The following is a 23,384-nucleotide window of genomic DNA, read 5'->3' as shown; positions in this document are numbered from 1 at the left end:
CCCATTTCTAGTTTCCATCGTCCCATTTCTCTTCACGATCAGAAAATGGGACTTCTGAAAACTTCTGACCTGTTTTCGGCCTCAGACCTCAAACCCTTTTCTCAAATTTTACCTTTTGCCTAATTTTTCTGCTTTATTTGGTGTGAAATATTCTAACATACCAAATGGAACAGATTCTGGCCATAAAGCCATGTCTTCAGCATAGGGATTTTCTCTCACTTTAGCAGAAGAATCAGCAATGTCTTTTTTTTTTGTAAATCTAGAGTACCCAATTCTTTTTTTCCAATTAAGGGGCAATTTAGCGTGACCAATCCACCTACCCTGTTCGTCTTCGGATTGTGAGGGTGAGACCCACACAGACACGGGGAGAATAGACACGACAGCACGGTAGCACAGTGGTTCGCACTGATGCTTCACAGTGCCAGGGTCCCAGGTTTGATTTCCACAGTAACATCATTGCAGTGTTAATGTAAGCCTACTTGTGACAATAATAAAGATTATTATTACTCTGGGCAAACTTCCACACAGACAGTGACCCGGGGCTGGGATTGAACCTAGGTCCCCGGCGCCGTGAGGCAGCAGTGCTAACCACTGCACCACCGTGCTGCCTACAAGAATCAGCAATATCTTTTCCCATTCAATATCCATTCCCATTTCAGAGTCCACTTGGTTCTGGTTCAAATTTTTCAGGCGAGGTGATACCTCCGGAAATCGGCAAGTCGAAGTCGTCAGATAATTTACCCCCACTGGGTGGGGCTGAATGTGCAGTTTGTGCACAGCGCAACACTTCGAACTTTCTACAGTAAAATGACAAACTGTCTTTTTGTCAAGCTTCGTCCTTTTGCCTCTCCTTCAATTTTCTGTGCTTTTGACTGCCAGATTGATGCTGTCGCTTCATATCGACTGATACTTCTTCATTGTGATGAATTAACCTTCTGACAGAGCAGGTTTTTATTCTTCTCCTCAGCCCTGGGGTTCAGGTTTACCCTGCCCGCTCCCCCCCCCCCCCCCCCCCCCCCCCCATTGGTGGTGCCCAGGCACAGAGGGCTGGATTCTCCGTTGCGCCGGCAGCCGGGGGATTTCCCGACGGCATGGGGCTGCCCACAATGGGAAACCCCATTGGCCGGCTGGCGGGACGGACAATCCCGCCCCGCGTGTTTCATTGCAAATCGTCTCTGCGTGCTACGACTGTACAGGCACCTGGAGCAATGAGTGAAGTTTTGGTCTCCTTAGTTAAAGCGGGACATACTTGCATTGAAGGCTGTTCAGAGACGGTTCACTGGGCTGATTCTGGGGTGAAGGGGATTGTCTTATGAGGAAGGTTTGAGCAGGCTGGGCCTATTGGAGTTTAGAAGAATCTCAGGTGACCTGATTGAAACATATAAGATTCTAAAGGGGCTTGACAGGGCAGATGCTGAGAGGAAATTTCTCCTCATGGAAGTATCTGGGGCGCTGTCTCGCAACAAGGAATCTTGCATTTAAGATGGAGAAGTGGAAGAAGTTATTCTCCAACAAGATTGTTATCTCTGGAATTCTCCTCTCCAGAGAGTAGTGGAGACTCGGTCATTGGATGTATTCAAGGCTAGTGATTCGAAACTTATCTCTGTCTTAAATGAAGACCCTTTACTCTGAGATTACACCCTCTGGTCCTTGACTCTCCCACAAGAGGAAACATCCTCTCAGCATCTCTGTCAAACCCCCTGAGAATCCTATATGTCGCAATAATTTTGGGCGGCACAGTGGTTAGCTCTGCTGTCTCACAGCACCAGGGCCCCAGGTTCGATACCAACTTTGGGTGACTGTCTGGGGAGAGCTTGCACTTTCTCCCCGCGTCTGCCTGGGTTTCCTCCGGGGGCTCCGGTTTCCTCCCACAGTCCAAAGATGTGCAGGTTAGGTGGATTGGCCACGCTAAATTGCCCCTCAATTGGAAAAAGAATAATTGGGTACTCTAAATTTAAGGGGAAAAAAGTAGGAAATCAGGTGATCTGTGGCTGAACGATTGCAATTGGTTTCTACCTGACTGAGATTGAAACATACCCTATTGTACTTGTAGTGATTTTTACATGGGTATGTACATAAGGGGTTAATGGGAAATTGAAAGATCACTAGGGGGCAGCAATTGCAGGTATAAAAGCCAGACGCAAGGGGCTCTCTGCCTCTCTTGATGATTAGACTGTGACGAGAGCAGGAGCATAGATCTAGCTCAGGGCTACTAGTGTGGTCAGACATAGCTACTGTATATAAACTTTGTAACCTTTCTACTGGTATTGATCTTAAAGTAAGAACTCACGCAGTTGTTAACTTAGTTACTCAATAAACCTTTCAATACCTCTGGGCGACTTTGAGTCTTCTTCATCAAGGTGCAGAACGCCTTTGCCGCAACTAGCATGTTACATACGGAAGTGCTACCAAACACACTACAGTAAGGTAACAAAAGAGTACTTACATATTTCACTTAAATAATTTGATTTTCATAGTGAGCATAAATCGTTGCAATTCGTTAAAACTTAGCTACTGGTGGTTTCATAAGTAAGATAGATACTGTCTTCAAGATATATCTTAAATATGATCCAGTCATAAATATGCAACCTGTAGCCATCTGGGATGGCCACTTACAAAGGGTCCTGGGAAATATGGCCACCTGCAAAGGACCATGGGAAATATGGTCAACCCAGGATTCAGACGCACAGAGCTTATGTATATTGGCAACTCAGATAACTAGACGCTATCGAAACCCCCAGCTACTTTGCATTCTAATGGCCCATTTCCCCAGAACAAAATGCCTGTACTCAGGTAACAGATACAGAAACAGACTCATCGGCGCCACTCCCTTTGCTCAGGGAGCCCAAAAAGCCAAGGTCAATGACCGCTCAGGACATGCCCCGCCATCAAGGCAAAGTTAATCCAAGTTAACCCAAGGCATATTGGCCAAAATCGAAGGCAGTAATCGAAGCCTGCCGAATTATTGGGTCCAAAGCTAAGGACCACCCAAAAGAGCACAAAACCCCAGAAGGATAAAGAGAGACACTGCCATGTGTTCAGTCTCTCTTGGCCCCGGCGCTCGGTCTCTCTTGGCCCCAACCTACGCCTAAAACCAATTGCAGCATCACGACCAGAAGACAAGTTCAAGACCAACGATCGCTACGAGACGGATGAGCCCAGCAGAAACGAAGTCACGTCTCCAGACCCAGCCACGCCCGATCCGAACAAAGGCCTTGTTCCTCTGCATAAAGCCGGGTGCCTGAAGTTAAGTACAGGTTGTTGTAGTGTTAGGTGCAATTTAGCTTCTAGTGTTTTATGTTGCATATCAAAGTAATTATTGTGTGTAAATAAACTATCATTGAACTGGAACTAACTAACTGGTTGTTTGGTCTTTGATCGATATCCGATAAACCATTGTGGTGGTATCATTTGATACCTGGTGACTCTGAAAAGCAATATCATTATTAATAACTGTCATATCAGTATCCAGTTAAAAAGAGCAACATTATTGTGTCTCCGGTGCGAATTGGCAACAAACCCAACACAATGACTAGATATTTGGAGAAAGCCTAACAAAGATTTACCAGAATGATACTAGAACTGAAAGATTGTACTAATCTTTCAGAAAAATGGAGCAGGCAGAGCTTTTTTTTCCCGAGAAAAGCAAAGACTGAGAGTGTGACTTGATATGGATCTTGAATAGTATGTAAGGCTTTGATGCCATAGATGTAGAAATAGTCCCTTTTAGATCTGAAGAACAGTCATACGGACTTGAAACGCTAACCCAGTTTCACTCTCCACAGATGCTCCCAGGCCTGCTGCGTTTCTCCAGCAATCTCTGTTTTTATTTCAGAATTCTGGGTGGCACAGTGGTTATCACTGCTGCCTCACAACTCCAGGGTCCCGGGTTTAATTCCAGCCTTGGGTGACTGTCTGTGTGGAGTTCAACGTTCTCCCCGTGTCTGCGTGGCTTTCCTCCGGGTGCTCCGGTTTCCTCCCACAGTCCAAAGATGTGCCGGTTAGGTGGATGGGCCATGATAAATTGCTGTTAGTGTTCAAAAAGGTTAGATGGGATTATGGGTATAGGGTGGAGGGGTAGGGTGCTTTTCCAAGGGTTGGTACACACTCGGTGGGCTGAATGGCCACTGTCTGCCTGTAGATTATATGATCTATGAATTGTGGCATCCGAAGTATTTTGCTTTTATTAAAGATGTTCCCACTTGTGGGGAGACCAAGATTAGGGGGTAATAAATGTAAGATCATCACTAATAAATCCAATAGGAGATTCAGAATAAACATCTTTGCCCAGAGAGTGGTGAGAATGGGGAACTTGCTGCCACACACAGCGGTTGATGCATTGAGGCATTCTGGCGAATTTGGGCAAACGCGTGAGGCAGAGTGAGCAGTAGCAGGAACGGTAGGAGGCGCTAGGGGGTATACACACTGACATGGATCAGATGGTGAAAATGGCTTCTGTGCTGTGTATATAATTGCTGTTCGAATATCATCCTGTTTCAGGCACTTCTATGCCTTCTCATTCAACCTCACAGTTCAGTTCATAGAATCATAGAAGTTTACAGCATGGAAACAGGCCCTTCGGCCCAACCAGTCCATGCCGCCCAGTTTTTACCATTAAGCTAGTCCCAGTTGCCCGCACTTGGCCCATAACCCTCTATACCCATCTTACCCATGTAACCATCTAAATGTTTTTTGAAAGACACAATTGTACCCGCCTCTACTACTACCTCTGGCAGCCCATTCCAGACACTCACTACCCTCTGAGTGAAGAAATTGCCCCTCTGGGCCCTTCTGAATCTCTCCCCTCTCACCTTAAACCTATGCCCTCTAGTTTTAGACTCCCCTACCTTTGGGAAAAGATGTTGACTATCTACCTTATCTATGCCCCTCATTATTTTATAGACCTCTATAAGATCACCCCTAAGCCTCCTACGCTCCAGGGAAAAAAGTCCCAGTCTATCCAGCCTCTCCTTATAACTCGAACCATCAAGTCCCGGCAACATCCTAGTAAATCTTTTCTGCACTCTTTAATTAGTTAGAGAATTAACGCTTCTCCTTTCTTTCACTCACTGTGAAAGAGCCCACAATTTAGAAAACTGGGCTATTGTGTATAAATCAGCTGAAGTCACCCCTTCCAGCACCTTAACAATAACCTCTCGGTTAACAGGCACCCCGAGGCAAAGAAGGTGGAGGCAAAGAGAGACAGGAAGATAAGAGAAATGGGAGGGGGGGGGGGGGGGGATGGAGAGAGAATGGAGATGGGTGGAGGAGGGGGTGGGCTATATATATTCAAACATCCAATAAAGCAAATGAGGCATTCTTGGGCCAGAGAATCTCAAAGGTAGTACCTATTTCTTCTCAAATCTATGCTGCGGGCAGGTTTTTTAAACCACAAAATGCTTCCTCAAACAAAACAAGAAGGAACCATTGCTGCTTGCGTGTAGTGGAGCAATGTGTCTTTGTGATGGTTAGGAGGCTTATCTCGTTGGAGCATATTGCTGGGGGCAGAGTTTATTATGTCAGTGTCATGTTACTGGCTGGGCAACTTCCGCAAACTCACTCTGTTAAAGTTCTCTCAAGCCAGTGAGATAGCACACACTCACAGAGCAACAGAACCCTACACCCATGTGTCACTACCCGTGAAACACAGAGAGGCAGAGGGAGGGCGGTTCCCTGCCCCCGTGCACAGCTCACCCTCCATGGAGGCCGGTGTGACATCGCTGTACATTCTCCAGAAGTGGACTGGGATCCTCGTCTGTGTCACTGCTCTCGCCGCCCAGGTAAGGGTCTAGTTGGACCTTGATGCCCAGTCTCGGTTGGGTCAGAGTTGGGAGTCCTGTCTGTACCTGTAGCTCGCCTGTCTGTCGCCTGTTACCTTGGACCCCCCCCCCCCCCCCCCGGAGAAAGGCAACTTGTGCCAAGTCTTCAAACTCAATTGTTTTGTAAAAGTTCCCCCAAACTACTGGCAAAATAACTGCGCCGTTTATCACTTGCAACCGCGCCCTGCAGACATGAATGTGCCTTAGGGCGAATCTCCAATTAAAGTAGATGAATAAGTATCTTGGAATTATTATTCCCCCCACTTCCTTTATTAAAAAAAAATACATTTTAAGGAAGAGAAAGGATGTGACCAAAAGCATGACTTCCAGGTCAAGATCATTCAGGTCTACTCTTACTGATTTCTTCCCAGATTTGGGAATGGATGGGTGTGGATTCATCACAGCTAAACATCAGTGTTCAGAGTGGGCTCTACTGCAGTGTTGACATCCTGATTGTGATGCATTTCATTCGGACCCTACCTTTGACAGGGGCAAACACAATTGGGATTTACCTCGACTTTCTTCAATTGCAGTTGATAGAACTCTTGTTCACACCTTTTTGTTTTCTTGTGGGTATAGCTGGCAAGGCAGATATTTGCTGCCCTCACCTAATTGCCCTTGAACTGAGTGACTTGCTCGGCCATTTCAGAGGGCAAGAGTCAATTACATTGCTGTGGATCTGGAGTCACTTGTGGACAAAATTCCTTCCTCGTTAATGCCATAATCGATGATTGTTTCATGGTCAACATTACTGAGGCTAGTTTTTTAAAATAAATTCCAGACTTGTTAATTAAATTGGAATTTCACCTGCTGCCATGATGGGATTTGAACCCATGTCCCCAGAGTATTAGCCTCTGAATTATGAGTCCGGTGGTATTATATCACAATCTCCCCTACTGCAAATGTCAGGCAGAGGTTGAGGGCAGCAGCAGAGCAATGCACACTAATAGTTACCACACTGGGACACGTCTGACGACATCAGTCAGTGGCTGACTCGGGTCAAAGACTAGGAGCCAGTTCACTAAAATCAAGATTGTAAATAGTTGCCCGCCTATTACCTAGGTGCAACCAGAGTGGCATTAGAGGATCAGAATTCTGCATTTGGAAAGACGGAAAGAAAGATTTGCATTTCTATGGCATCTTTCCCAATCTCAGAACATCCCAAACTGTTTTACAGCCGCTGAAATTCTTTTGAAATGTAATTATTTGAAATTAGGCAACAAGGCAGCTGATTTGCGCGCAGCAAGATCCACAAACAACAATGTGATAATGGTCAGATGATCCATGTTTGTAATGTTGATTGAGGGATAAACATTGATCAGGACAATGGGTGTAACTTCCCTGCTGTTCTTTAAAATAATGTCTTGGGAGCATTTGCATTCATCAAAGTAGGGAAATGGGGTTATTGCTACCATCTCACCTGAAATACAGTATCCCCAATAATGTAACATTCTCTCAGCAGTATACCAGATTGTCACAAAATCACAGAATCTTTCACAGTGCAGAAAAGGCCATTCAGCCCATTGTGACGGCACTGACTTTCCGAATGAGACATTCACTTAATGACATTTTCCTGGCTGCTCCTCGTAACCCTGCACACCCTTCCTTACTTTTCAAATAACAGTCTAATTCTCTTTTGAATGCTTGGACTGAACCTGCCTCCACTACACTCTCAGACAGTGCATTCCAGAGCCTAATCACTCGCTGGGAGAAAAAGCTATTCCTCATATTGCTTTTGCTTCTTTTTCACATCACCTTAAATCTGTGTCCTCGTTTTCTCGATCCTTTCGCGAGTGGGAACAGTTTCTCCCAACCTACGTTTTCCCGACCCCTCATGATTTTGAAGTGCTCCATTAAATCTCCTCCCAGTCTTCTCCAAGCAAAACGGTCCTAACTTCTCCAATCTGTCTTCATAATTGAAATTCCACATCCCAGAACCCATTCTCGTGAATCTTTTCTGCATTTTCCCGAAGCCTTCACATCTTTCCAAAGGTGCGCCGCCCAGAACTAGGTGCAACACTCCAGCTGAGGCCAAACTTATGTGTTATGCGAGTTCAACATAATTTCCTTGCTTTTATGCTCTATGCCACTTTATTAACTGTGCTCTCAACCTGTCCTGCCACCTTCAATGACTTATGCACATAAACACCCAGGTCCCTCTGCTCCTGCACCTCTTTGAAAGTTGTATCCTTTATTTTATATTGTCTCTTCATGTTCTAACTTTGCTCACAAGTCTTCTGTATGGCACTGTATCAAATGCCTTTTGGAAATCCGTGTACACCACATCAACAGCATTAACCCTTCTGTTACCTATTCAAAAAAACTCCAACAAGTGAGTTATATACAATTTTCCCTTAGAACTCCATGCTGGCTTCCATAATTAACCCACATTTGTCCATGTGACTATTAATTTTGCCCTGAATTATTGTTTCTAGAATTTTCCCGATCACCATAGGAAAACTGACTGGCTTGTAGTTGCTGGGCTTATCCTTATACCCTGGAGAAAGAGTTTAACATTGGCAATTCTCCAGCTCTCTGGCACCATCTCTGAGGCTAAGAAAGATTGAAACAAATTTGACCAATGTCTCTGCAATTTCCACTCTCACTTCTTTCTTACCCTTGGATGAATCTCATCCAGTCATGGTGTTTTATCAGTTAAGTACAGATAACCTATACAATACTGTCTCCTTATCGATTTAAACCCTTCCTAGGTAAGTTTAATTTGTATTTCTCTATTTGTGTATTAAGGGATCTTGAATTTTAGTTTCAATTAAAAGTTGCCTTCATTTTAATGATGTTTTGTGACTATAAAGCAAACACAGGGTGATATTTCATGGGCATCTTCTGCAGGCACAATGCTAGCATTCCAATGTACGCTGACGGTGAAACGAAAAAATGCTTGCATCTTTATAGCACTTCTCACAACATCAGCCACCTCAGTCCATTGACCACATCCGTGATGTCAGGAACATGTCCAGTGACAGATCCTGGATGAGTTGTACCAGCTTGGCACGAGGAACAGTGAAGTCAGTGAAGCTTAGATCCTTAGCACAAGTTCCCCAACCTTAGTGTCTCTGATTTTATCCTCCTCCAACATTAGTGAAGGCTGAATCAGACCATTTGCAATTTGGGCGAGCCACTTTTTTAATAGAGAGGCCACAGGGGAACAGAATGTAGTTTGAGGTTCAGTTGGTGATTATGCTCTGAGGTGCAGGGAGCAGTTTAAGTCCCTCTCTAAGTTGATAAGTTAAAAAGATATAGGAGCAGAGTTAGGCCATTGGGTCAATCAAGTCTGCTCCGCCATTTGATCATTGGCCGATAAATTCCTCATTCCCATTCTCCTGCCTTCTCCCCATAATCCCTAATCTTCATATTAATCAAGAAATCCCCTTACTGATCATGAACGCCATATTTGTGCTTGGTGCGCTGTTCCTGCAGGGCTACGGACCAAGAGCTGGATGGTGAGATCAGCCAGAGTAGTTCTTTCTTAGAACACGTGAACTAGGAGCACGAGCAGGCAATTTAGCCTCTTGAGCCCGCTACGCCATTCATTACGGTCATGGCTGATCTCATCCTGGCCTTAACTCCACCGTCCTGCCCATTCTCCATTACCCTTCAACCCATTACCAATTAAAAATCTGTCTAACACCTCCTTACATTTACTCACTGTCCCAGCATCCACCGCACTCTGGGGCAGCGAATTCCACAGGTTCACAACACTTTGGGAGAAGTAGTTTCTCCTCAACTCTGTTTCATATTTGTTATCTCTTATCCTAACACCATGACCTCACATTCTAGAATGCCCCACAAGAGAATGCATCAGTTCGACGTCTGCTTTATCCATACCTTTTATCATCTTTTGATATCTCAATTTGATCTCCCCTCATTCTTTTAAACTCTAGAGAGTATCAGTGCCTCAACTGTTCAATCTGTCCTCGTACGACTAACCCCTCATCTCTGGAATTAATTTAGTGAATCACCTCTTAACTGCCTCCAATGCCACTACATCGTTCCTCAAATAAGGGGACCACAACTGCTCACTCCAGGTGTGGTTTTACCGATGCCTTGTGTAGTTGCAACACTTCCTTACCTTTATTCTCTATTCCTTTAGCTATAAATGCCAATATTTCATTTGCTTTCTTTATTATCTGCTGTACCTGCATGCTCATTTTCTGTGACTCATGAATGAAGACCCCAGATCCCTCTGCAACGGAGCACCCCAAAGTCTCTCCCATTTAGACAATAAATGTCCTCCAGTGGGACATAAAGGGCGGGATTCTCCGCCTCGCCGCGCCACATTTCTGCCCTGACCGGCCGGCGGGAGTCTCCGTAACACCGGCCGGTCAATGGGGTTTCCCATTGTGGGGCAGCCCCACGCCGTCGGGAAACCCCCGAGTGGCGGCATAATGGAGAATCACCCCGGCGGAGAGTCCCTTCCAAAGTGTGGGACTGCAGAGAGCGGGTCTCAAACCAAAGAAGAGAAATGCCCCAAAACCAGGGAGAGGGATAGAAGGCAGTCCCAAGAAAACCTTCCAGCCAAAGGGAAAGAACAGGGATCTGTGAAAAGGTCCCGTTAAGCAAAGTTGAGTGAGGAGCAGAGGATCCAAGTGAAAAGAAAGGGCTGCAAGGTGCAGACCTGGGATAATGTGGACTTGCGAGAATCCAGAGATCTCGAAGGTTGGTGACCTCTTACTACAGCTGCGAAGAAGTAGATTCTATTGGCACAGCTGAGTATCTTCAAGGATGGTGAAACTTGAACATACATGGCGCACCAGGGGAGAGGAAGACAGGAATGAGAGGTTGAAACCCTGGAGCTGGATCCTTGCTGAAGATATTAAAGAGAAAGCGTGATTTGGGAGAAGATACCAAGGCGTGTTCTTTGCGAGCAGAGATTGGGAACCCTCATGCCCAGTAAAAGCAGTTGACCAGAATATGACAAGTGGGAAGCTGATGAGAGATCCATAGAAGTTATTTTGGGTGGTATCTTGGTTTCAGAATGTCTGGCCACAGTTTGCCGATTGGTTTACATGGGGTTGGATTCTTCCGCCCCGCCCGCTGCCATGGGCGGAATGCGGACCATGTAAAGGTCTATTGACCTCGGGCGGGAATATCCGGTTGCCGGGCGTGCGCGGCCGGAGAAACCCACCCGTGGACTATGAACTAACTGAGAACACTCGAGTACAAGTTAGATTTTGTAACTTGTGTTATCGTTACAAATCTCTATACCTGTAAAGGTAAAGTTGGGGTGAAGGAACAGTGTATTCTAGTTTTTTTCCCCTGTTTAAGACGTTTTATTCTTTTTTTAAAAATATGTTTTATTGAAATTTTTTCCCCAAACAACAATTTTTCCCCTCTTACAAAGCAAACGCAACAATAACAATACAGAAATTTTTTACAATACAAAAGTAACAAAACCCCTTTATCTTTGACCTAAACTAAACTAACCCCCCCCCCCCCCCCCCCCCCGCCTCCCCCCTGGGTTGCTGCTGCTGGTCATCTGTCTTCCCTCTAACGTTCCCCTAGGTAGTCGAGAAATGGCTGCCACCGCCTAGTGAACCCTTGAGCCGATCCTCTCAGGGCAAACTTTATCTGCTCCAGTTTAATGAACCCCGCCATATCATTTACCCAGGCCTCCAGTCCGGGGGGTTTCGCCTCCTTCCACATGAGTAGGATCCTGCGCCGGGCTACTAGGGACGCAAAAAGGCCACAACGTCGGCCTCTTTCGCCTCCTGCACTCCCGGCTCTTCCGCAACTCCAAATAGAGCTAACCCCCAGCCTGGTTTGACCCGGGCCTTCACCACCCGCGAAATCACTCCCGTCACTCCCTTCCAGTGCCGGACACGCCCAAAACATATGTGCGTGGTTTGCCGGGCTCCCGCCACACCTCCCACATTTGTCCTCCACTCCAAAGAATCTGCTCAATCTTGCTCCCGTTATGTGTGCTCTATGTAGCACCTTAAATTGAATCAGGTTAAGCCTGGCGCATGAGGAAGAGGAATTTACCCTGCTTAGGGCATCAGCCCACATACCCTCCTCTATCTCCTCCCCTAGTTCTTCTTCCCACTTTCCTTTTAATTCGCCCACCGACTCCTCCCCCTCTTCCCTCATCTCTCGGTAAATCTCTGACACCTTGCCCTCTCCGACCCACACCCCTGAAAGCACCCTGTCCTGTATCCCCTGTGTCGGGAGCAACGGAAATTCCCTCACCTGTTGTCCAGTAAACGCCCCCACCCGCATACATCTCAAGAAATTTCCCCGGGGCAACTTATACTTTTCCTCCAATGCTCCCAAGCTCGCAAAAGCCCCATCCATAAATAAATCTCCCACCCTCCCAATTCCCAACCGGTACCAGCTCTGAAATCCTCCATCCACTCTTCCCGGGGCGAACCTATGGCCGTTCCTGATTGGGGACCCCACCAGGGCTCCCCGCACCCCCCTCTGTCACCTCCACCGTCCCCAGACACTCAACGTCGCCGCCACCACCGGGCCCGTGGCAAACTTTTTAGGTGAGATCGGTAGTGGCGCCGTCACCAGCGCCTCTAAACTCGTCCCTTTACAGGACTTTCTCTCCAGTCTTTTCCACGCCGCTCCCTCACCCTCCATCATCCATCTACGTATCATTGCCACATTGGCGGCCCAATAGTAATCGCCCAAGTTCGGTAGTGCCAATCCTTCTCTGTCCCTACTACGCTGAAGGAACCCCCTCCTTACTCTCGGAACTTTCCCTGCCCACACGAAACCCGCGATGCTCCCGTCCATTTTATTAAAAAAGGTCTTGGTGATTAGTATAGGGAGACATTGAAATACAAATAAGAACCTCGGGAGGACCATCATCTTAATTGCTTGCACCCTGCCCGCCAGCGACAGAGGCCGCACGCCCCACCTCCCGAAGTCCCCCTCCACCCGCTCCACCAACCGTGTCAGATCAAGTCCGTGCAAGGTTCCCCAGCTCCCAGCGATCCGAACCCCCAGGCATCGGAAGCCTCCCTCCACCCTCCCCAGAGGCAAGCCCTCCACCTCTCCACTCCGGTCCCCTGGATGCACCACAAATAATTCACTCCTCCCCATGTCCAGCCCACACCCAGAGAAATCCCCGAACCCCCCCAAAACCCGCACAACCTCCATCATCCCCCCCCGATGGGGCCCGACACGCACAACAATAGGTCATCCGTGTACAACGAGACTCGGTGTTCCCCTCCCCCTCCAATTATCCCCCTCCACCTCCCGGAGCCTCCCAACGCCACGGCCAGAGGTCCAATCGCCAACGCGAACAACAATGGAGACAGCGGGCATCCCCGTCCCGCTCCCCCATATAGTCGGAAATACTCCGATCTATGTCGACCCGTAACCACGCCCGCCGCTGGAGCCCCACAAAGAAGTCTAACCCAGCTAATAAACCCGTTCCCAAACCCAAACCTCCTTAACACTTCCCATAAATACTCCCACTCCACCCCACCAAATGCCCCCTCCGCGTCCACCGCCGCCACCACCCCCGCCTCCCCCCCCACCGGGGGCATCACCATCACCCCTAATAGTCGTCGCACGCCAACACCCAGCCGTCTCCCCTTTACGAACCCTGTCCGGTCCTCGTGCACCACCCCCGGGACACTGCCCTCCACCCTCGATGCCAGCACCCCTGCCAACAATTTGGCGTCCACGTTCAATAATGAAATGGGTCCATAGGACCCGCACTGCAACGGATCCTCATCCCTCTTCAAAATTAACGATATCGTCGCCTCCGACATCGTCGGGGGTAGAGTCCCCACTTTCCCGGCCCCACCGAACGCCCCCACCATCAACGGGGCCAACAAGTCCACACATCCTCTGTAATACTCCACCGGGAACCCGTCCGGTCCCGGGGCCCCCCCCCGCCCGCATGCCTCCCAGTCCCTTAATAACCTCGTCCACCCCAATCGGCGCCCCCAGGCCCACCACCCCCCGCCCCCCCACTTTCGGAAACCTCAATTGGTCCAGGAACTGCCGCATCCCCTCCTCTCCCTCTGGGGGTTGAGACCTATACAGTTCCTCATAGAAGGTCTTGAACGCCTCATTTATCTTTCCTGCCCTTCGCACCGTGTCTCCCCTTTCGTCTCTAATTCCTCCTATCTCCCTCGCTGCTGCCCTCTTTCGCAATTGATGAGCCAACAGGCGACTAGCCTTTTCCCCATATTCATACCTCCTCCCCTGTGCCTTCCTCCACAGTACCTCCGCCTTTCTGGTGGTCAGAAGGTCAAATTCCGTCTGGAGTTGTCTCCTCTCCCTGTACAATTCCTCCTCCGGGGTCTCTGCAAATTCCCTATCCACCCTTAAAATCTCCCCCAGTAATCTTTCCCTTTCCTTGGCCTCTGTTTTCCTTTTGTGGGCCCCAATGGAGATCAGCTCTCCTCTGACCACCGCTGTTAGTGCTTCCTATACCACTCCCACAGGGACCTCGCCGTCGTCATTGACCTCCAGGTATCTCTCAATACACCCCCGCACTCTTGCACACACTCCCTCATCCGCCATCAGTCCCACATCCAATCGCCAGAGTGTTCTCTGCTCCCTTTCCTCTCCTAATTCCAGGTCCACCCAATGTGGGGCATGATCCGAAACCGCTATGGCTGAGTACTCAGCTTCTTCCACCCTAGAGATCAACGACCTTCCCAAAACAAAAAAATCTATCCGGGAGTACACTTTATGCACATGGGAGAAGAAGGAAAACTCCCTAGCCCTAGGTCTAAGAAATCGCCATGGATCCACTCCCCCCATTTGGTCCATAAACCCCTTAAGTACCTTAAGACGTTTTATTCTTTGGTTAAAAGTTCACCAGCAGGGCATCCCAGTGGCACAGTGGGTTAGCCCTGCTGCCTCATGGCGCTGAGGTCCCAGGTTCGATCCCGGCTCTGGGGCACTGACCGTGTGGAGTTTGCACATTCTCCCCATGTCTACGTGGGTCTCACCCCCACAACCCAAAGATGTATAGGGTAGGTGAATTGACCACGCTAAATTGCCCCTTAATTGGAAAAAAAAGAATCTGGTACTCTAAATGTATATTTAAAATAAATAAATAAATCAATCATCAGCAGCCTCTGTGACTCTGTTCAGTAGCCACCCTCCACTTTTCTAAACAAAAAATAAAAGATCAAGCTGGGTTCCACCCTGGGATCTGACTTGTCCAGTCGTGACATCAGCTGGGATTGTAACAACATTTATCTGCTTTTTCATCCAGGGAGCTCTGGATTTGTTTGCCCTAACTTTCCCTTTCAAGGTGCTTGAATCATCTCTTCTTGTGAAGGTAACTCCCCTTTTTCCTACCAACATTTGCTCCAATTTATTCAACCCAGATCTGACATTTTAACTTCCTGTTCCCTATCCTGATGCTACCTATGGGCGGGATTCTCCGGCGCGACTGCCCGGCGACGAGAGAATCCCGCCCGAGGTCAATGGAATTCTCCATTGTCTGCATCTCGCCCGTGGCGTTCCTGCGGCGGGCGGGACGGAAGAATCCAGCCCCATGTCTCCCAGTATACTGTGAATCTTGGTTTTCCTCTCTGATATTATCTTCGGGTTCCCAGACCCCTGCCAATATTGTCAGCTTTCAGCTTTGTGCTCAAATCATGGAATGGGACTTTAACCTTTTGGCTCCGAGGTAAGAATGCTAACAACTGAACAACAGCTGACAGCAATGAGGCAACAGTGCCCACAATAAAGCAGGACATTGGCATCCATGGAGGTCCATCAGGATTTATACTTCTTGACGATACAGTCGCAACTGCTACCCCTTCAACTTGAGCAGAACTAAAGGAACACTTAGCCATGGTGGCTATGGAGGGACAAACAAAGAAGCTGATGACATGTAAGAGAAAAGATGCCAACAATGTATAAAAAACACACACACCTAATACACTGAAATACTACATTGTATTCACTTTTAATATCATCTTGCAGCCAGTAATTCTTCCATCTTGCAGAAGAAGATGCTAACTTTCTAAATGTGAAGTTAACAGAATTAATGCCATTCCAAGTCGAGCACAAATAGACAAAGCACAAGTAGATCTATCTGTCTGTCTATCTGTCTATCTATCTGTTTGTCTTTCTGTCTATCTGTCTATCTATCTGTCTGTCTGTCTGCGTGGGCAGGGAACGGAATGGGTGAGCGTCTCTCCAATGCTGGAGACGTATCTGGCACAAAGAAAGATTGGCCATTGAGGGTCAATCATTGTAGCCCAGGACACCATCAGACTGGTATCCAAGACCCAGCTCTCTTCAGCTGCTTCGTCGATGATTTTCCCTCCATCACAAAGTCAGGATGTTCACTGATGATGGTTCTGCCTTCAGTTTCTCGCTCAAATGAGAGGCTTGGTATTCTACAATGTGTCACTCAGCTCCGGGCTCCCTAAAACCTCCCTACCACCTACAACAACGTTTACCTAACATCTTTACACGGTAAGAAGTCACAATACATTATGAGGCACAAGTCAAGAGTGTGATAAAAGAGTTCACACTTATCTGGATGAGAGTAGCTCCAACAACACTCAAGCAGCTCAAATGCATTCAGGACAAAGCAATGATCGGCACCCCATCCACCAACATAAACATTCACACACCCACTCCCCAGTAGGGCAGAGTGATAGCAATGTGTGATATCTATGGGATATGCAACAACCTCTCAAGTCTCCTTTGGCCACACCTTCCAAATCCATAACCTCGACCAGCTAAAGGTTAAATGGCAGTGTGTATGGGAAAACCATCACACCCAAGGTCACCTTCAAGTCACACAATACCCTGATTTGGAAATAATCACTGTAATCATCACTGGGTTAAAACCCTGGAATGTCCTCCCTAATTAAAACACTGTGGAGCTGCCTTCACTAGACAGACTGCAGCCATTCAAAATGGTGGCCCACCATCACTTTTTCCAGGACAGAGAGGGCTGGGCAATAAAAGTCTGCCTTCTCAGAGTGATGCTCACATCCCAAGAATGAAAGGTTTCAAATTTCAGAGTTCATTGGAAAGGTTGAGCCAAGAGCCCTTCAAACATCTGTCCCTTGCTTGCCAAACGTCCGAAGTATAACGACAACATTCCAAATATTTTCCCACTGAGGACCCTGAGTTGCTGGTTGTGGAATTTCTGGGAAGGGGGACAGGTGTTGGGCAGATGTGCCATCCGCTGTAGTCACAGCAGATAACCTGATGGGTAAATTCCATGAATCTCGTTTCCTATGAAGGTGTCCTGCTGGACGAGGGGTGAGATTGGAGGAGCAAATGGAAAGGTCAGGTTTGGGATGTTCTTTACACTCTGGTAACTAATTTAATGTAAATAACTGAAAGATTAAGGGTGCTGAAGCAGTTGAGTTGATTTTAGTTCTCCATTGGGCAAGGCTCTGACCTAGAAGTTGAGACCCCTATAAATTTGCTCCGAATATGCTGAGTAGGATCAGTAATCAGCTTGTCTGCTTCTTCAAAGATGGATGTCACATTTGATTATCTCTGGATGGAAGATTCACTGGTAACCCTCACAGGAAGGGTGTATTGCCATGTTACCTTTTGCTGCTCCTCGCTCACATTTGTATGTTTTTGGAATAATTACCTTTCTGATTTGGACTTGGTGGTAGCTCCTACATGAGTGGCTCCTCGTTTAGAGTCGGTGAATTTCCCCAGGTGCCCTGGCCAATGTCCATCCCTTCGTCAACACCACACCACAAACACAAATTATCTGATCGTTAACACGTTGCTGTTTGTGGGGTCTTGCTGTGTGAGAATTGGTTGCTGCATTTCCTGCATGTGTCTGGTGGTTGTGAGGAGTGCTACACAAAAGCAAGTGTGCAGCAACAGTGCTAACCACTGGGCTACCGTGCCCCACATTGGCGGGGGGGGCTGTGGTAGAACAAGCGGACACCCTACTTTACACACAATTATAGTTACAGTAATTCATAATATAACGTCCATGTGTTTGAAGAGGATTCACTTGCAGGGTCCTGGGGATAATGCAAGGGTGTGCGACTAAATTGGACAACTCGTTTGAAGCTATGATAGGCCAAATGACCTCGTGCTGTAAGATTCTCTGATTCAACTAATTCAGAGCTTATCTTTATGAATCTTTTCAAAAGCCAAAGGACTTTTTATTTAGTTGTTGTTATCATTGTTTTAACTGTAAATCACTTCCTGTATGTGCTGCAATTCAGTACCACCCAGAGTTTAAGGATGGATCACTAAAATAAAAGCAAAAATACTGCGGATGTTGGAAATCTGAAATAAAAACAGAAAATGCTGGAAAGACTCTGCAGGTCCGGCTGCGTCTGTGGAGAGAGAAACAGAGTTAGCGTGAGATAGTTATTAAGCGGGACGGATAGGATGCATCGAGAGAACCTCTGCAGATTCTCCGTCAGCGAGATCTTTCGCTTCGCTGGCAGCGCACCCACACCCGTGGTTTTGCCGATGGCATGGGGTGGCCACAACGGGAAACCACATTGGCCGGCTGCCAGAATGGAGAATCCCGCTGCCGGCGGGGGCGCGTCGCGCCGGAAAAGGGGGCTGGCGGGCTGGAGAATCCCTTATATCCATTGGTTCCGAAGTCTAGGTGACTGCTTCATTGCAGTGTTAATGTAAGCCTACCTGCGACACTAATACAGATTATTATTATTAGAATGAAGCTTACTGCCTCGCTCCAATATGCAGATTTGCTAGGGCGGGATTCACACCACAACGTCTCGCCTAATTGCGTTGAAACTCGGGAGGCGTTGCGAGCCGGTTAGCTCCCTGGAGCGGGGTCTCCTGGCTTTCAACGGCCATGCTGCACCGCGCACGGTGAGCTGCTTTTCCAGCGCAGCGTGCCCGTTGGATGGCGCCCAAGGATTAGACACAGAAAAACTTTGTGGTAACAATGTGAGGAAGAGAAGCATTGTGGTTATTGTAGACCGAGTGATCACGTGAGAACGTGGTGACACGCGGTCACGTGGCGGGGGTTGCCCCCCCCCCCCCCCCCGGGAAGGCGGGCAAGGCTTGAAGTAGCTGCTATGCTAGTGAATGAACTACACTTGCAGAAAGTCCTTTTACTGTTAGTGACGCAGGAACCCACTACATTTACACTTAGGTAATGAGAATCATGAAGGGTTTCACAATCATGTCTTATTGGTTCTTATTTATGAGACTTTAAGCTACAGGAGTTATTTCCTGACTGTGGTGTTTACAATATAGATCCTCAGCACCTATTCGACCTTCAGGTCAAAACAAAGAACAAAGAACAAAGAAATGTACAGCACAGGAACAGGCCCTTCGGCCCTCCAAGCCCGTGCCGACCATACTGCCCGACTAAACTACAATCTTCTACACTTCCTGGGTCCGTATCCTTCTATTCCCATCCTATTCATATATTTGTCAAGATGCCCCTTAAATGTCCCTATCGTCCCTGCCTCCACTACCTCCTCCGGTAGTGAGTTCCAGGCACCCACTACCCTCTGCGTAAAAAACTTGCCTCGTACATCTACTCTAAACTTTGCCCCTCTCACCTTAAACCTATGCCCCCTAGTAATTGACCCCTCTACCCTGGGGAAAAGCCTCTGACTATCCACTCTGTCTATGCCCCTCATAATTTTGTATACCTCTATCAGGTCGCCCCTCAACCTCCTTCGTTCCAGTGAGAACAAACCGAGTTTATTCAATCGCTCCTCATAGCTTATGCCCTCCATACCAGGCAACATTCTGGTAAATCTCTTCTGCACCCTCTCTAAAGCCTCCACATCCTTCTGGTAGTGTGGCGACCAGAATTGAACACTATACTCCAAATGTGGCCTAACTAAGGTTCTATACAGCTGCAACATGACTTGCCAATTCTTATACTCAATGCCCCGGCCAATGAAGGCAAGCATGCCGTATGCCTTCTTGACTACCTTCTCCACCTGTGTAGCCCCTTTCAGTGATCTGTGGACCTGTACTCCTAGATCTCTTTGACTTTCAATACTCTTGAGGGTTCTACCATTCACTGTATATTCCCTACCTGCATTAGCCCTTCCAAAATGCATTACCTCACATTTGTCCAGGTTAAACTCCATCTGCCATCTCTCCGCCCAAGTCTCCAGACAATCTAAATCCTGCTGTATCCTCAGACAGTCCTCATCGCTATCCGCAATTCCACCAACCTTTGTGTCGTCTGCAAACTTACTAATCAGACCAGTTACATTTTCCTCCAAATCATTTATATATACTACAAAGAGCAAAGGTCCCAGCACTGATCCCTGTGGAACACCACTGGTCACAGCCCTCCAATTAGAAAAGCATCCCTCCATTGCTACCCTCTGCCTTCTATGGCCTAGCCAGTTCTGTATCCACCTTGCCAGTTCACCCCTGATCCCGTGTGACTTCACCTTTTGTACTAGTCTACCATGAGGGACCTTGTCAAAGGCCTTACTGAAGTCCATATAGACAACATCTACTGCCCTACCTGCATCAATCATCTTAGTGACCTCCTCGAAAAACTCTATCAAGTTAGTGAGACACGACCTCCCCTTCACAAAACCGTGCTGCCTCTCACTAATACGTCCATTTGCTTCCAAATGGGAGTAGATCCTGTCTCGAAGAATTCTCTCCAGTAATTTCCCTACCACTGAAGTAAGGCTCACCGGCCTGTAGTTCCCGGGATTATCCCTGCCACCCTTCTTAAACAGAGGAACAACATTGGCTATTCTCCAGTCCTCCGGGACATCCCCTGAAGACAGCGAGGATCCAAAGATTTCTGTCAAGGCCTCAGCAATTTCCTCTCCAGCCTCCTTCAGTATTCTGGGGTAGATCCCATCCGGCCCTGGGGACTTATCTACCTTAATATTTTTTAAGACACCCAACACCTCGTCTTTTTGGATCACAATGTGACCCAGGCTATCTACACCCCCTTCTCCAGACTCAACATCTACCAATTCCTTCTCTTTGGTGAATACCGATGCTTAGCGAAAACTGTATGTCTGCCCGCCCCCCCCCCCCGCCTTTACTCCTTACACCTATTTCAAACTCACGGCACAAATATGCCCAGCTATGGGGTGAAATAATTAATCGGCTACGACTCCTGGAGTGGATCTGTGAACACTCACGGTGAAACCTCAGCTTGTTCTTTAGAATTTGTAGCCTATAGCAACAAACAGGTCTGGGGTGTGGGCTCTTAAAAAGACTTTGGCAACTATTTTTTCTTACCGGACAGAGAATTGGAAACACTTCCAGCCCAACGGGAAGCCACTCAGTTCCACTTTGCTTTGCTGGCACACTAACTTATTCACTTAGCCTATTCCTCTGCACTTAGCTTTTCATTTTTTTTCAAATGTTTGTCCAATGCCCTTTTTAAAGCCATGCTCCCACCATTGCCTAAATATAAACGGAGTGATTGGGTTGAATGGCCTGTTTCTGTGCTGATAATTCTAGGTAACCGCTTCTGTTGGGATATAACCTCCCACACAACAATATTCTCCTAATCTCTCCCCTGTTGTCCATTGTTGTTACAAAGATTCAGCTGACTCTGTTGCATCCCTCCCTTCCTCTAACTCACAGGGCGTGGCACGGTAGCACAGTGGTTAGCACAATGGCTTCAAAGCGCCAGGGTCCCAGGTTCGATTCCTGGGTTGGGTCACTGTCTGTGCGCAGTCTGCATGTTCTCCCCGTGTCTGTGTGGGTTTCCTCCGGGTCCTCCGGTTTCCTCCCACAGTCCAAAGACGTGCAGGTTAGGTGGATTGGCTATGCTAAATTGCCCTTAGTGTCCAAAAAAGGTACGGTGGGGTAACGGGTTAGGGTGGAAGTGTGGGCTTAGGTGGGGTGCTCTTTCCAAGGACCGGTGCAGACTCGATGGGCCAAGTGGCCTCCTTCTGCACTGTGAATTCGGTGAGATTTCCTCGAAGAATCCCTGTGCCCTAATCCTAAATTTACACCTTTTTCTAGTTTCTTCACTATCTCCCCATGTCTCCTTTCCAAATTCATCATGTTCACGAAACCCACTCTTTAGGCCAGTGAGTGGACAGCCTAGGCCAGTGAGTGGGCCGCAGGAGTGGTCCTCCTTCATCTCAATGGGCACAAGACTGAAATTGGGTTTGTTCACTAACCCTGACCCCATGAATAAGATAAAATACATTTGATACATGCCAAATGTTTATTAATAATAATCTTTATCGTCACAAGTAGGCTTACATTAACACTGCAATGAAGTTACTGTGAAAATCCCCCAGTCGCCACACTCCGGTGCCTGTTCGGGTACACTGAGGGAGAATTCAGAATGTCCAATTCACCTAACAAGCACGTCTTTCAGGACTTGTGGGAGGAAACTGGAGCACCCAGAGGAAACCCACGCAGACACGGGAGAATGTGCAGACTCCGTACAGACAGTGAGCCAAGCCGGGAATCGAACCTAGGACCCTGAAGTTGTGAAGTATTGTGCTAACCACTGTGCTACTGTGCTCTAATGTGCAGATTCCCGAGGTATCTGATGCTTCGGGATTCAATCCTTTCGCCTCAGAGACCTCGGGCGAGCGTCATTCAGCACTGGGCCCCACAAACGGGGACCAGACACAATGGCACTCTTGGGGTCTCTCAGGGGATCGGAGGCCCCCAGCTGCGACCCTCCCATATTGCTTTTTGGCCGGGGGGGTGATGGGGATTGTTTTGGGGGCCTCGGAGATCCTTACGCCATCGATCTTTCGCTAGAATGGTGAGTTCCATCGAGCGGAGCTCCCCACTGTATGAGTCGCGTTGAATAGCCACTATTGAATAGCACTGCGAGTGCCGGGATGCCGTGCTTGCCTCCTTATACAGCCTTAGTTTCCTTTGCTAGCACCATTGGTAGCCATGCCTTCCGTTGCCTAGGCTCTAAGCCAGGAGTGCCAGCATCCCCTCTCCAATCCCTTCCATCTCACCATCTCCCTCTCCACCTTTAACAAGCATCTTAAAACCTACCTGAGTAACCATCCTTTCTCTACACTATTGCCTTATGTAGCGTGGTGTTAAATTTTGACGAATGGATGCTTTACTACATTGAAGGCACACTGGTGTTGTAAACCTTTCTTTGCAGATATTAAAGTAAAGTAAAGTCACCATAGTCCCAGGTGACCAGAAGCTGCTTTCCCCTTTGAGGGGGAGAGAGCTGACCGGTGATGATTTAACCTGAGGGTCACCACACCTCAGGCGAGGGGCAAGGTTGAGCCTTCATGAATAACCTCAGCTAGTACGGGAATCAAACTCACGCTGCTGATCTCGCTCAGCATCAGGAACCAGCTGTCCAGCCAACGGAGCTAAACCGGTTATGTGCCAACGGACTCCGATACCTTTGGATCTCATTTTTTATATCAATTTGCATGATTTCTATGTAGTAGTTGTTTATTTTTTCTCTTTGTTTCAACTTCCTGCAATTTAAGAATATGGGTTAATTATACTGTCCAATCCGATCTATGTTCATGTGGCTTTTATTCCATTCTTTGGTGCTTTCCCTGTTATGTCGAATTTTTGACAGTTTTACACTTCCCGTTTAAAGATCAGCATTATCTTCCATGCGTTACAAAGTGAACTGGCACTTTGTTAGAGAATAGAAATCGGGCGTCTGGGTTTGTACCAACTCTTGTT

General features: G+C 47.6%; 1 protein-coding gene across 1 annotated transcript in view; it reads left to right on the top strand.

Moving 5' to 3' along the window:
- Positions 1-5,587: 5,587 nt before the first annotated feature.
- LOC140425617 (uncharacterized) overlaps positions 5,588-23,384 on the top strand; it is a 71,815-nt gene continuing 54,018 nt past the window's right edge. The window contains exon 1 of the mRNA XM_072510113.1: positions 5,588-5,780. Coding sequence (XP_072366214.1) covers positions 5,700-5,780 — 81 coding nt within the window. The 5' untranslated portion in view covers positions 5,588-5,699. The remainder of the gene's footprint in view (positions 5,781-23,384) is intronic.

Source organism: Scyliorhinus torazame, chromosome 6 (assembly GCF_047496885.1).
Source record: "Scyliorhinus torazame isolate Kashiwa2021f chromosome 6, sScyTor2.1, whole genome shotgun sequence".
Classification (NCBI taxonomy): domain Eukaryota; kingdom Metazoa; phylum Chordata; class Chondrichthyes; order Carcharhiniformes; family Scyliorhinidae; genus Scyliorhinus; species Scyliorhinus torazame.
This window is presented reverse-complemented; position numbering and strand designations above follow the sequence as displayed.